Source organism: Agelaius tricolor, unplaced genomic scaffold, assembly GCF_023055355.1.
Source record: "Agelaius tricolor isolate 1412-34295 unplaced genomic scaffold, bAgeTri1.0.p SCAF_43, whole genome shotgun sequence".
Classification (NCBI taxonomy): Eukaryota; Metazoa; Chordata; class Aves; order Passeriformes; family Icteridae; genus Agelaius; species Agelaius tricolor.
In genome coordinates, this window is record NW_027269303.1 from 3,310,880 (window position 1) to 3,326,029 (window position 15,150).

General features: G+C 48.7%; 1 protein-coding gene across 1 annotated transcript in view; it reads left to right on the top strand.

The window, feature by feature from the left end:
• LOC139604082 (zinc finger protein 271-like) overlaps positions 1–15,150 on the top strand; it is a 205,972-nt gene that overhangs the window by 11,802 nt on the left and 179,020 nt on the right. The window contains exon 3 of the mRNA XM_071455068.1: positions 6,301–6,956. Coding sequence (XP_071311169.1) covers positions 6,301–6,956 — 656 coding nt within the window. The remainder of the gene's footprint in view (positions 1–6,300; positions 6,957–15,150) is intronic.

Genomic DNA, 15,150 nt, shown 5'->3' on the forward strand with positions numbered 1-15,150 from the left:
GCCTCCACTCATCAATGGTCCATTGTGACTCTGTGGAGCCAAAGGAGACCATTGTGACACTGCAAAACCCCAGGGTCCAAAGGTCCATTGTGACATTGCAGGGCTCCTGGAACAGAGGAGTCCCGTGATATTGTGGGGGCTGGGGAACCACAGAGACCCTTGTGATACTTGGTGGCCTTCTGGAACCTAGGAGTCATTGTGACACTCTGGGACCCCATGGAACCAAGGGGAACATGGTGATAATGCAGGGCGTCATAAAACCAACAGAATATGGAACAGGTCTGGCTTGTTTGGCCTCCCATGGACTGCCTGACTGGTCCAAATGACCTTGGCATGTTGGGCGTCTGTTCTTATCAGCTGCTGAAACACTGGGGCTCTGTGCTTTCATTCCCAATGGAAAAAAAACTCTCCTTCTCCTCCAGGCACCCATGGCCAGAATTGGGATTTCGCCTCCAAATTTCCTTATATCCCGGGATTGTTCCCATTGGAATATTGCCAGAACAAGTCTGGCTGGCAATGGTTTCACAAGGGTCACTTCACATCTGTCCCCAAAACTCTGGGGAAGACTCTGTACATTCCTTCCTATAGAAAAGAACTGTCCTGCTTCTCCAGGCATTCATGGCCGAGACTGGGCTTCCACCTCCAAAATTCCCTAAATCCAAAGATAGCTCCCAGACAAAATATGTCATTTCTGACAAGTCTGGATGACCTTGGCCTAGTGAGGCTCTCACCTGCCTTCCAAACACTGGGGCTCCATGGTTTACTTCCTGTGGAAACAAACTGTCCTTCTCAGCCAGATGCCCATGGCCAGAAATGGGATTTCGACCTCCAGCATTGCCTGTTGTGACAGACTGGAGGAGATTGTTGGCTCAAAACATTTCAAGTGTGGGGGATGAAGGGTCAGGTCCAGCCTTGCCCTGCCCTGGAACCCCAATCCCCCCAGAGCCTCTATCCCAGCCCAGCAGTGGCTGCCAGTCCCTGGCACAGCACAGGCAATGCTCCACAGCCACCTCTGCAGCCCCAGCCCAGCTCCTGAGGGACCAAATGAGCCCACGCCCCACCTGGGGGAAGGGCCCAGGAAGACCAAGGGGTATTGAAGGCTGACCACAAGGCAAGCACACATCTTGACCCTGCATCATCTTGGACCTTCCATCTGAACAGTGCTGGAATCCAGGGCTTTGTAGCTGTGTGTTTGCTTCTTAGTATCTTTTTTGTCTTTCTCTCTTTCTGTGTATTCTTCTTCTGTTTCTGTGCTCCTGCAAATTTTGATTAACATTGAATTGAACAGGGTTAGAATTTGTGAAGTTCAATGGGCTAAGTCAATGCTTTGAGAAGTGTTTTTGGTTGCTTGAATGTTTGTCGTAGTTTGACATGAGAAGAATTTTAAAAAGTAATACAAAACTTTTTGTGTAACTGACAATCTGTTAAACCACTGAGATACTGAACATGCCTCTGTGAAACACAAATGTTAAAGATGAAAAAAACCAGGAACCTCCTCTTTCTTTCCCAGTCAACAAAGAAGCAGCGGGCCCTGACCCCGGCCCCCATCTCAACCAAACCAAACCAAACCAAACCAAACCAAACCAAACCAAACCAAACCAAGCAACCCTGCCGTGGGATGATTTTCCCCCCTCCCCAGGCCACCCCCCACCCCCATCGGCCCCATTCTGACCAAACCAAACCCCAACAACTCCCAAACAGGAAAACAAAAGAGGCTACAAAACCCCAACCAGAACAAAGCCAGCCACAGCTATTAAAATATTACCAAGTCCCCTCCCTCCAACACAACTAAAACCAAAAACTCCTACAACCTACAACCATGCAAAATAACCCAACAACTAAAACACAAGAAACCCTGAAACCAACCATAAAACCAATCCTAAAACAACGCAACCGCAACTTCCACCACACATTGCCAGTAGGTCAGGTGTTAACTCTTTCAATACTTCAATCCTCCCATGAGTAAAAGAAAAAAAAAATGCAAGCCTATCAAAAAAACAATATAAAACCATCAAAGTAAAGAAGAAATTAAATCCTAAATAAAAAAGAATAAGAAATACGTTACTCTTAAAACTAAAATCCTCTTATAAACTATAAAGAAAAAACTCTTTTTCTTTATAACACAAAAAAAATATTTTAAAAAATTTAAATTATTATCAAAAAAACCCATCCATACTAAAATAAGCAAATGTTAAAATAACTTTAATTTCATAAAATGGATAAACATGGGAAAAAAAAAGTAATCCAGTATCTCCAAGAGAAGATCTCTATTCCCGGAGTAAAAATATTTTTTAAAGTAAATAATAAAAACTTATACCTTTAAATAACTCATGTTTAAAACAATACCCCATAAGTCAACATGGCCCATCAACAAGCTAACAAGCTTTGAAAAAGCTTGTAGCAATAAAAACAACTTCACAAGAACAAAGTTCCCCAGACAGGTGTTATCCATGAAAAAATTAGGAGCCAGAAAAAAAATATTTTTTCCTCTTGTAAAAAAATCTCCACAACCTTAAGAAGAAAAACTTCTCTCCCTAAGTAAACTAAATAAAGACAATTCTATAAATAGTAAACTAACTAGAAATTTTAAGTTTACTTTCTTTACATTGTCAGTAAAAAAAGTTGTAAAGAAAAAAAGGGTTCTAAATAATTTATTATTTATTTTAATTCTTACTACCTTTTCTCTTTATAAATTTATTTTAAATAAAATTTTCTATATAGCCTTTTAAAATTTTAGGCCTACTTTACTATTCTCATAATACAATCTCACAATAAAACAAATAGATAAATAATTAACTGACACTAAAACCCCCCATACTCATCAATCCATTAATTAAGAACTCTCAAGAATAGAAAAATCTTAAATTAACAAACCAAAACCACTACAATGTCATAATAAACCTTTTGCCAAAGTTTCTCTGATTTTCTGAACTTCCCAGGGAAGGCTGTTTGGTTGTTTTGAGCTCCTAGAATGTCTTGTACTGGTATTTCTCCAGTGCACCTAACTCAGAGGGCACAAACAATTGTAATTCCTTTTAAATGTCTCCTTGAGAGAGTTGTTTGGGGGATGGGAGTCAGGGCTTGTGTGTCCTGCTTGGCCCAGCCCAGGCAGGGCTTTCCCAGCCACATTCCACACTCCATTGCCCAGCTGGAGCCGCTGGTGCCTCTGAGTTGTGCTGCCCCAGCCCCAGGGACGCTCTCCTTGTCTGCCCATTCCCCCACGGTCTCTGGGCAGGGATGGCCTCACTGGGGGCTGCTGACATCCTCAGCAATTTGGAGGCTGCTGCTGAATGTCACTGCTCCAGAGGCTTGTTCAGCCTTCAGCTCTTCAGTGCAGGAATTCAGTGTCCCATGGCTCATTAACATTCAGAACACCTTAACATGCCAAGCCTCTGGGAATAATTTAAGTGTTCAAATCTTTTGTGGTTAATTTGACAGAGCTGCTGGCCCTTGTCCCCTGGCCCTGCACAGCTCCTTGGGAGGCACGGCAGGAGCAGCACCCTGGGAACCTCGGGAATGCCCCTCTGGGATCCATGGCACACACTGCTAGGCGCTGGAATTCCTGTTCCCAGCCAGGAAAAGATGTTCCTGCCCTGGAAGGAAAAGCTCTCAAGAAGGAGCCAAAAGCCAAGTGGACCAAGATCTTACAGTGACATTTCACTGCCAGCCTTCATAACTTCACCCATGGTTGTTGTAGCTCCTGGATTGGGAATTAAATCAGGGCAGGGTCTTTGGGGGGAGCTGCCCTGGTTCAAGGGAGACACTGAGAGAGAAACAGAGCAGGCAAAGAGAGGCAGGAGAGAAAGGGGGACACAAACACAATCAGCTGAGAAGGTGGCACTCTGAAAACACAACAGAACTGACTGAAAAGGAATATGAGAGAAAGAAATAATTTTGCATATTTATTTCCTATCAAAATACAATTTCTTCCCCTTTTCACAAACCTCCTCCCAGTGTCATTCAGCAGGGCTGTCAGAAAGTCCTTGATTCTGGGTGGATGTTCCAGGCTGTATCCACAAGCAAACAGGGAATGGGGATTTTCCTGCTCCTGGGGAGTTTGACATCCTCAGCTGAGGAGAGGAGGAGGCACCACAAGAAAAGGGCAGCCGGGCTTCATCCTCCCACAGGAAAGAGAGGGGGGAAAATCTGGGGTGAGAGGGACAGGGACACCCCTGGGGAATGGACGGGGGTTACAGAGACAGGGACAACCCCCCCAAGCTCCTCCCAAGCATCCCCCAGGGTGAGAGGCACAGAGACCCCTTGAGCATCCCCTGGGCACTGGACAAAATAAAGCTGTTTCTTGTCAGAAAAAAAAACTTTACCCTACATAAAATGCCTTGAATTTGCTCTTCCCACAAGTCACTTGTGATGGAAATGCAACAAATCCCAAACTTAAATAAGCATCCCCCAGGGTGAGAGGCACAGAGACCCCCAAGCATCCCCTGGGCTGAGAGGGACAGAGACTGCCCCGAGCACCCCCTGGCACAGGGGAGAGAGGGAGGAAGACCCCCCAGGCATTCCCTGGGGTGAGAATGATGGAGACCCCTGGGGAATGGCCTGGGGTGACAGGGACAGGGACAGCCCTGGGGAATGGCCTGGGATGACAGGGACAGGGACACCCCTGGGGAATGGCCTGAGGTGACAGGGACAGGGACAACCCCCCAAACCCCTCCCAAGCATCCCCCAGTGTGAGAGGCTCAGAGACCCCTTGAGCATCCCCTGGGCACTGGACAAAGTAAAGTTGTTTCTTGACAGAAATCAAACTTAACCCTACAGAAAATGCCTTGAATTTGCTCTTCCCACAAGTCACTTGTGGTGAAAACGCAAACAAATCCCAAAATTTAATAAACTGACAATAGAAGCAATTTTGTGGCAATTCCAAAATCCATTGGTCCTGCACAGCTCCAACTCAGCTGCTGGCAGGTTCCAATATAAGAAAAGTGAAAATTCGGCCAAATACATAGCAATTCCTCTTTTATGAAAAGATTATTAAAAGGAAGGGAAAGCTCTGTGTAGATGTCACAAAGGTGACAGGACAAAGAAAAAACTTATTCTTAGATTTGGAAAAGCCCCCGGCCTGTGAAAGAGAAAAGGGGGGACAGCCACAGAGTGACAGGGACAGAGACCTCCCCTGGGGCAGGGCAAAAGTGACATTGTCCCCTGTGTGTGTGGCCTTCCCAGGGTGGGGGTTTTACACCTGAGCCAGTTTGGGTAAGGGGGGTGGTGTTCACCCCCTGAGCAGGGATTCCCCCACTGTTTCAGGCTGCAATGTAAGATGGAACCAAATGCATGTTTTCAATCCCCATCTTCATCAACTGCTATAAACGGGTGGGGCAGTGTTCTTGATCTCTTCCATGACTCAGCCCTGATAACGCCCTCCAGGGGAGATATCTTCTGTGAATGGGCCATTGAGTGTCACTGCAGGACTGATAAAATTCCATCATCCCATTGTGGGATGCTCTGCTCAGGGGCAGGATCCAAGCATTCCTACCTGGATATAAGCTCAGCCTTGCAACACCAGGAGCAGCTTGCCTACTGGATTCCCAGAGGACAAGAGCTCCAAAACCACCACTGGACCTTCAGAGGAAGACCAGACCCTTCTACAGGATCACTGCTTGGACAGAATCATGTTCATCACTCCAACAGGACTGCAGCCACCATTTAATGGGACTGCTGCCACCACCCTGACCAGCAGGGTGTCAGGTTATATCCTGACTCTGTCAGTTTAAGGCAGTGTTTCTGCATCATTGCCTTGATCTTCATTTTCTTATTAAATTGTAATTCTGGTTTAGACCCTCCCCAGGTTTGCCTTCAAACAAGTACAAAATTCAATGTACTTATGCCTTGTTTTCTTTCCAAAACAGGATTTTCCATCCCGTAAACTGGGCCAGATGGAGGAAGAGGCTGTGAGGAAGAAGAAGGTGCCCCAGGATACCCAGGCAGGTGAGGAGGAAGTCAGTGCCCCTTTCCCCCTCTCTCCTGCTCCATCTCCCAGCCCAGCACAGCCCCCGGCTCCAGGACAACCCTGCTGCCAACTCCGTCCTGCTGGGGATGCACTGGGGGATCTCCTTCCCCTTCCCTCTGGCATGGAGGCAAATCCCATCCTCTCCTTGTCCTTCCTCCCCCAGAAAAGGAGCTGAGGATGGAGACCAGGGAGGGCAAATCCCTGTGGCAGAACCTCATGGAAGAGGCCATTTTGAGTGGCTCCACAGTGCAGAATTCCAACGTGGAGGACAAGTCCCAGAGATCCCACAGGAGAAGGGGCTCCAAACCCAGCCCAGGGTGCTCTGAGGAGGAAAGACCCACCCTGAGCCAGGAAGGTGGACAGAGCTTCAGCCAGAGCTCAGAGCTGGTGGCCCATGAGCAGCTTCATGATGGGAAAAAGCCCCACAAGTGCTTGGAGTGTGGGAAGAGCTTCAGGCAGAGCAGCACCCTGATCAGCCACCAGATGATCCACACCGGGGAATGGCCCTACGAGTGTGGGGAGTGTGGGAAGGGCTTCAGCTGCAGCTCCACCCTTTTGACCCACCAGTGCATCCACACTGGGGAGAGGCCCTACGAGTGTCCTGAGTGCCAGAAGAGGTTTCACACCAGCCCTGATCTCGCCAGGCACTGGCAGATTCACACAGAGGAAAGGCCCTTCCACTGCCCTTACTGCAGGAAGGGCTTCAAGCGCAAGTCCCACCTCATCAGGCACCAGCGCATCCACACTGGGGAGAGACCCTACGAGTGCCCCACGTGTGGGAAGAGGTTTCGGACCAGCTCAAATCTCCTCCTGCATGAGCGGATTCACACGGATGAGAGGCCCTTCCGCTGCCCTGACTGCGGGAAGGGCTTCAAGCAAAACTCCCGACTCGTCACCCACCGGCGCATCCACACTGGGGAGAGGCCCTACAAGTGTCCCCAGTGTGGGAAGAGCTTCACCCAGAGCTCTAACTTGACCAGACACCAACGGAGTCACGGGTAAGGAAAGGTTTGCCAATGCTCTGATTGCAGGAACAGCTTGATGCACCACTCCAATTTCAACCCCCATGGGAGAACCCACATTGGAAAGAGCCCTGGTTATCTACATTCCCTGTGATCCATGCTGGGAAGACACCTGTTTCTTTTCCTGCCCTTGCAAATGACCTGATGTGGCATTGAAAAACATGAGGGTCTGGCCATGGCCCTGTCATTACATTCAGTCCCACCTCAGATCATTGCCAGGGACAGGAAAGGGACTCTCTCTCTCTCCCTGAGGAGAAGGGTGTCCTTTCCAGGCAAGAAATATTGTAGCCAGGCAGACCCTGTGAGTTGTGTTGTAGTTTTCCCTGTAAACAGTTTTATTTATCCCTTCTCTTATCAATATTGTTTCTGTTCCTGTTTGTTCTTTATCTGGTTGCTGTTCCCAATAAATTGTTCTTATCCCAGCCCAGGATCTTTGCCTTTTGTTCTTTCCATGGGAGGCGGGAGGGCAGCGAGGGCAGCGTGGTTTTAGCGGGAGCAGGAAATTGGGGAATCCCATTCCTGAAGCCCGGCCTGTGGAAACCGAGCATCCCAGCTGGTGCCAGCCCTGGTGGCCATGGCAGCAGCCTTGGGAGCGGGTCCCTGGATGGGGCTGTGGGAACCTCTTCCCTCTGGTGCCCAGGGACAGGAGTGGAGGGAGCGGCTGCAGCTGAGTCGGGGCAGGCTCAGGTTGGATGTCAGGAAAAGGTTTTTGCCCAGAGGCTGCTGGGGCCCTGGCCAGGCTCCCCAGGGCAGGGTCCCAGCTCAAGGGCTCTCTGAGCTGCAGCAGCGTTTGGCCAGCGCTGCCAGGCCCAGGCTGGCATTGTTGGGGTGTCCTGTGCAGGGCCAGCAGTTGGACTGGAGGATCCTGATGGGTCCCTCCCAGCTCAGCCAATTCTGTGCTTCTGGGATCCCATCAGCCTGGGGATGGGGCTGCCAATGGTTGCCATGGCAACGGGCTCTGGCTGCAGGCCAGAGCTGGTGTCCATGGCAACCACCCCTGGCATGGGGTCTCCATGGAGCTGCCAAAGGACAGAGCATAGCAACAGGATCCTGGTGATGGTTGCCATGGAAACTGACCATAGCAACAGGGGGCTGGTGATGGTTGTCTGCTAAGGATCAGATTTGTCACAGGCCCTCAGAGGGGTTCCATGGGATCTTTCCAAGAGTCTCCAGGCTGTTCCAGAGCTGGAATGTCACACACAGGGACAGGGGCTCCATGGAGACCTCCCAGGGCTTTCTGGGGATGGTAAAGAGCCCTGTGGTCAGAGGCAGTCACAGCCATTCCATGGTGACATCCCAGGGCACCTTGGGCTGCAAAGGCACCCATCTGTCACAGGCACTCACGGGGGCTCCACAGTGACATCCCAGGAGTGCCCAGGCTGCCAAAGAGCTGGGATGTCCCAAACACTCACAGGGGTTCCTGTGATGGGCACAGTGGGAGCTTCAGGCAAAGTTTATTAGAGAAGCTCCTGTTGGGTCTCAAGGTTCAGAAAGGATCCCCAATAGACCCCCACAGATCCCCATTGAATCAGAGATGACACAGACTCAGATAAGAAGGCTAAGGGCTAAAAGCCACCCATTTTTTCAATCCTCTTCTTTTATACATTGTTTTGCTACAGGTGGACCTCATTGGTCATTTAATCAACACATCTCACATGATTGGTCTATTAAGACAACACCCTTCAGTAAACAACTTTATGGAAAAGAGCCAACCTATTTCAAACATTTTTGGGGCACCAGTTATTGATGTTTGTTTTATGTCGGGCCTTTCTGGGGGCTCCATGGATGAGGGAAACCCTCCAGTAGCAGTTCTGTGCCAGGTAAAAGGAGATGCATGGGACTTTTTCAGGCTTCAGCATCTTGTTTTTTCTTATCTTATCTAAAGTTTTGCATTGCTGTCCACACCAGGCTCAGCATGCTGGGAAAACACCTGAAAATGGCTCTAAAATGTACAGTTTCAAGGTCTTTTAAAGTTTTCTCATCCAATTAACTCTTAAAATGTACATTATTTCTACTTATTGACCAATAACTCATCCCTTGACTGTCCACCTAACCTCTACACTGTGCTTTCCTTGACCAATCACCCTGTGCCACCAACACTGCAGAAAATGGAGTAGAAGAAGAAGACGGGGACTACACCCCAATTCCTGCACCTTGCTTCCTATCTACACCATACTAGAAATCCCAAAACCTAAATTTCTCACCCAAGGGACATAGTATAGTACTCTCTATTACCTATTTCACACATTGGTAAATTTTAATCTATCTCAAAGTCTTGGAAGTTCTGTCTGTGGGCGAAGTTGAAAGGCAGTCAGGATCCCTCAGAGCAGACAAAGTAATATTCCCTGTGCCTTGGATTCCCACACATTTAACCTAAAATCCTTTAACCTTAACACGTGAAGTTAGCCAAAAATGTTCCAGGTAAGAAACATTAGAAGGAGAAGAAATACAGACCAACAGAAAGACTGAAGATCCATAGAAAGACACACACATGGGTACCAACTGCTCCGGTGCAACATCACCAACAGAGGAACCCCAGCAGAAGGCAGGATCCAGACCCTGGGCTGGCCTCGTGCTCCGGCTTTTAACCCCCTGGGCCTTCATGGCCCCGCCCCTGGGGTGGGACTGCCAGTTGCTTGTCCAATCAGAGCCAGGGTAGCACCAGCTGCTGCTGTGTGATTGATTGACAGCTGGGCCAATCAGAGCTGGGTTAGCACTGCCCCTGCTGTGTGATTGACAGCTCTGCCAGGCCAGGGCTGGGGGCGGGGCTCTGTCCCACCACAAACCAAGGCCTGACCCGGCCCTGGCCCCACACAGGCATTCCGAGCATCCCAAGGTGTCTCGGGACATGGATCTCATCCAGCCTCTGACAGCGACCACGGTGACACTACGGAACCTCATGGAGCCATGGCTCAGTTGTGACAATGGAGATCCACGGAAACAATGGTGAGACTGTGCAATCCAGGAATCATGGAATCAAGGAGACCATTGTGCAAATCATGGGCCCTATGGAAGCAAGGATCAATGATCAAACTGTGGTTTGATTGTGATTGATTTAAAATAGAAACAAGGAGCCATTGTTTGACAGCGGGGCTGCGTGGGGCCAATGGACCCTTGTGACTCTGTTGGGGCTCATGAAACCAAGAAGCCATTGTGACATTGCCAGACCTCATGGAATCAAGGAGACCATTGTGACAGTGTTAGGACCCATGAAGTCAATGGAAGGTGGAACAGGTCTGCCTGGTTTGGCCTCCTGGGCACGTCTGACAGGTCCTACTGAATTTGGCATGTCAAGGGCCACTTCCCATCTGACCATGCAGCACTGGGGCTCCGTGCTTTCATTCCTATGGGAAAGAACTGTCTTTCTTGTCTAGGCACCCATGGCCAAAATTGGGATTCTGCGTCTAAAATTCTCTTTATCCAAGGGTTACTCCCAGACAAAATCTGCCCATACAGTCAAGTCTGGCTAGACCTGGCCTCTGGTGACTGCCTCTCATCTGCCCCTGCACCACTGGGGCTCACTTCTTTCCTTCCTATGGAGACCATTGTGACACTGCGGGGCATTGTGGAACCAATGGGCCATGGTGACACTGCAGGCCCTTGTGGAACCTGTTACAATGTAGGAACTTGTGGAACCAAGGGGATCATTGTGACCCTGCAGGGTACCATGGATCCAAGGGGCCACTGTGACACTGTGGGGCCTCGTGGAACCAAGGACATCACTGTGGCTCTGTTGGGCCGCATGGTCCCAAGGGGCCAGTGTGAAGCAGCAGGGCTTTGTGGAACCAAGAGGCCATTGCTACATTTCAGAGCCTCGTGGAGCCAAAGGGCCGTTGTGATCCTGCAGGGCACCATGGATCCATGGAGAGCATTGTGGCATTGCAAGGCCCCATGGAATCATGGAGACCACTGTGACACTGTAGGACCCCATGGAAGGAAGGGGCCATTGTGACACAATAGGAATTTGTGGAACCAAGGGAATCATTGTTGCACTACTGGGCCCCAATGGAACCAAGGGGCCATTGGACACAGCCAGGCATCATGGAACCCAAAGACCATTATGACACCGTGGGGCCTTGTGGAACCATGGAGACCATTAAGATCCTTAAGGACTTGTGTAATGAAGGGGCCATTATGACACCTGAGGGCATCATGGAAGCCAGAGAACCATTGTGACACTGCAAGGCCTCATGGGAACAAGGAGCCATTGTGGCACTGCAGGGCCCTGTAGAACCAAGGGAACATGAAACAGGTGTGGCTGCCTTAGCCTCCCAGGGGTCACCTGACAGATCTGGCTGACCTTGGAATGTGGAAGGCCACTCCCATCTGCCCCTGAAACACTGGGGCTCTGGGCTCTTCTTTTTATCAAAAAGAACTGTCCATTTTTTCCAGGCATCCACGGCCAAAATTAGGATTCCACCTCCAAATTTTTGTGTGCTAAAGGATCGCTCCCAGACAAAAGTTGCCAGGACAGACAAGGCTGGCTGGTCTTTGACTCCTGAGGGGCTGCACTCACCTGTTTTCCAAACACTGGAAAGGGCTCTCTGCTTTACTTTTTATGAAAAACAACCCCCATGCCCTTTCTCCAGGCACAAATGTCTGAAATTAGGATTCCACATTCATAATTTCAAATATCCATGGGTTGCTCCAAGCAAACCTGCCAGGACAGACAGGTCAGGCTTGCCTTGGCCTCTGGTGGCTGCCGTTCATCAGCTCCTGAAACATGGGAGCTCTGTGGTTTCCTTCCTATGGAGACCAATGTGACACTTGGGAGCCTTGTGAAATGAAGGGGCCATTGTGACACTGCAGAGCACCATGGATCCAAGGGACCATTGTGACACTGTGGGGCCTTGTGGAACCAAGGACATCATTGTGGCTCTGTTGGGCCACATGGTCTGAAGGGGCCAGAGCAAAGCAGCGGTGTTGGAGTTAGCCCAGCTGTAACTCAGATTCAGCCAGATTTTACCCTGGAAGAACTGGGTGCGAGTTTCAAGCCCTGGGAATCATTTGTTTAACTTAGGGTGAGTTTGAGAGATCCCCCATAAGCCTTTAGTGTTGTTATGCTAAGTTGTCCAAGTTCTCCTCCCCTATTGGTTACTTGTTTCCCCTATAGGGTTATTGTTCTAGAGTGTTCTACCCTCAAGTGTTTATATTGTAGCTTCGCCTTTATCTCAGGTCTTTGAATCCCACCCCTCCTACTGTGCTCAACTTCTCAATGTTTATTGTTTTTCACCCTGTTACTAAAGTTCTTTTTGGGCAATTCCATTGATCCTGCTTGTAGGAGTGTCGGGGGGTAGGATGGTTGGGACGGATGGAGACGAGAGATCTCTGAATTCAGGTCTTGGAACTTGTGGTTTATTGCAAAGGGTGTGGGTGCAGGGGCCTTGTTTGGAGCTGCCAGCCACAGCTCGGAGCAGGCCCGAGAGAGGAGCTCGAAAGAGGCACCCAAAATGGATGCTGGAAAGAGGAGGGGAGTTCCCATTACAGTACAATAAATCTTCTTCTGTGCTGCATATTCTAATTTTCACTAACCAATCTGGTACAAGATACAAATCTTATAGCATTTACATACAGCCTATAAGAATCATTACTATACCATACTGTGTTACATTTTAAACCCTAAAAACTACTCTTTGGACCCCTTCTGCCAAGCTACTAGGGTCTGCTCTGACCCTTGGACCTGTCTGCAAGCAGAGGGTGTTGTTTCATCAAAAGAAGATTACCTTCAGCCGGCCATACCATTGTTTTCCAGTTGTTCAGTAACTAAGGCTTGGTATCTCAAAGCTTGCTTTCATTTAAATCTCACTTATAGTTTCCATATTCTCAAAATCTTTTGCCAAGCAATCATATTTATAAGGCTTTCCTGTTTCATCTTCCCCAGCATCTGCTCCTTTTCATTTTCACCACCTTTGCCCTGAAGTTGCGGAACCAGAAAGGTTTGTCACAGCCACCCTCATTGCGACCTTTGGTGCCCGAACAGGAACCCTGACATTCAGTCATGTCAGCTGGGGTTAGCTGATGGATAGGCCAGCACTTCCCGGGATTTTGGATTGTGCCGGGCTGGCAGATTCATCATTGCTCCAAGGGAGCTCAGCCAGGATCCACAGGGACAACGACAGTTTCACCTGCATAGGATTGCAGGTGGGATGGGGAAACGCAGGACAATTATTGCCCATTTTGCCACTGTGTTTTTACAATATGCATCCACATCCCATAATTGACTTCGGGTGTTCCGGTGGCTGCTCCACCTAAGGCAGAGAAAGAGAAAAACGGGCAGCCGGATGTCCCAAGCAGAAAGGTGTGTATATGGATGCTTTAAGTTAATTCTCATGGATCATGACCAAATATCTTCAAAGAACAAATTAAAATCAATCGTGAAGTGGATCATTAAAAATTTTCCAGACGCCCCTGAGCCTGACCATTCTCCCTCCATCTTGGCTCCTCCACTTCCTGCTACCACAGCCTTCTCTTCCGCCCTGAATGAGCCTCCAGACTCCACCCCCACAACTGTGGGTCACGCCCCCACTGTCAATCATCCTCTCCACCCTGGACCATGCCTCCAGAAGGCCAGCCTGGAAGTCCGCCATCCTAGATCAAGCCTTTCCTCCCCAACACCTGACAAAATGGCAGTGCCCTTTGCCTTAACCTCTGACAAAAACAATATAGCCCCATGATCAAAGATACTAAGCCCAACTGTCACACTATTCCTAATCCAAATGTTTCTGCTCCAAGTTATTCTTCCTCCCCAGCTGACAGTTTGGACTCCCCAGAGCCACCTCACCCCTCAGCCCCAGAGATCCCTAGGAAAGGATCCAGAAAGAAGCAGTTAAGGACGGAGATTGGTGAATAGTCTCAAAACTCCTCATTGCCCCCATTTGCTATGAAAGAAGGGGGCAGAATCCCAAGTGTCAGCCATTGGTTTACAGGGAAATCAAGGATCTGTATAGGGCAGCTAAAGACCATAGGAAGGACTTACCTTGTTTTAATGGCCTAATGAGGGCCATGTTTACAGCACATGTCTTAACCCCCTATGATTTAAAATATATTATGACCATGTTGTTGTCACCTACAGAATACACCCTGTGGGAAGGAGGATGGAAGTGTTTACTAAATCAATTAATAGCAGACTATGCTAATAATGAGGCAAGGGTGGAATTGACAATCAACCATCTGGCTGGAGAAGGACAAGACAGCCTACCAGATGATCAAGCAGCAGGTATCCCCAGAGAAGGATTGGATGATATCAAAGAGATGGCTTTGAAAGCTTTAATCCAGGTATTGGATGGTAGCACCCCCAATTTGGACTACCTTGGGTGGCTGCAGCTAAAGCTTTAGGGCAATCAGACCATCCTGGGTTCCTGTTAAGTAAGCAAAACAATGCTGCCTCCCTCACATTGAGTGGCTGCTCTCAGACACAGAGACCATCAGACATGCCACCTTGAAGAACAGCGATAGAGTTTTTACTCTGGGCACATGGGCATGGCTGTGTAGACTCTGAGGGCATGTGCTGCATGAACCTCTCCAGCCACAGCGAGTCAATGCACAAGAGCATTCAGGTACTGAAGGAAGGGTTCAAGAGGCTTCAAGTGGAAAACAAAGACTGGTTCCATAAACTCTTCCAATCCATGGGACTAAAGGGTTGGGTGATGTCTAGCTAAAACCAGACTATTCATTCTCTTAGTCGTTGTTGATGTATTGTTAATTGTCCCATGTTTGTTTGCATGCTTTTAGAAAGTCTTACAAAATTCCTTCAGTTCCATCTTTGTTGTAAAACAGAAAGGGGGAAGATACCCAACAGAGGCTCCTCATGGACTCCTTGGAGGAGAGAATTGGATGGAAAAAAAACCTCTCAGAGACTCAGTGTGGGAAGGAAAATCCTTGAAATTACCTAAAAGTATTCTTAAATCCATGAAGTACCTTAAAAACCTTGAGTATCTAAAGGCATTAATGAGCCCCACTGAGTGTCAGTACAAAGCTCTCAAGGGACTCATTAAAGTAGAGAAGTGGGGCCATGATTGCACAAACCTCTCACAGAGTCTGTATCGAAAGGGAAACACCAAGTACCTTAAAATAACTGAAGTACCTTGAAGCATTAATGAGCCCACTGAGTGTTGTTACTGACAAAGCCTCTCCAGGGACTAATTACAGCAGATAATTGGAGGC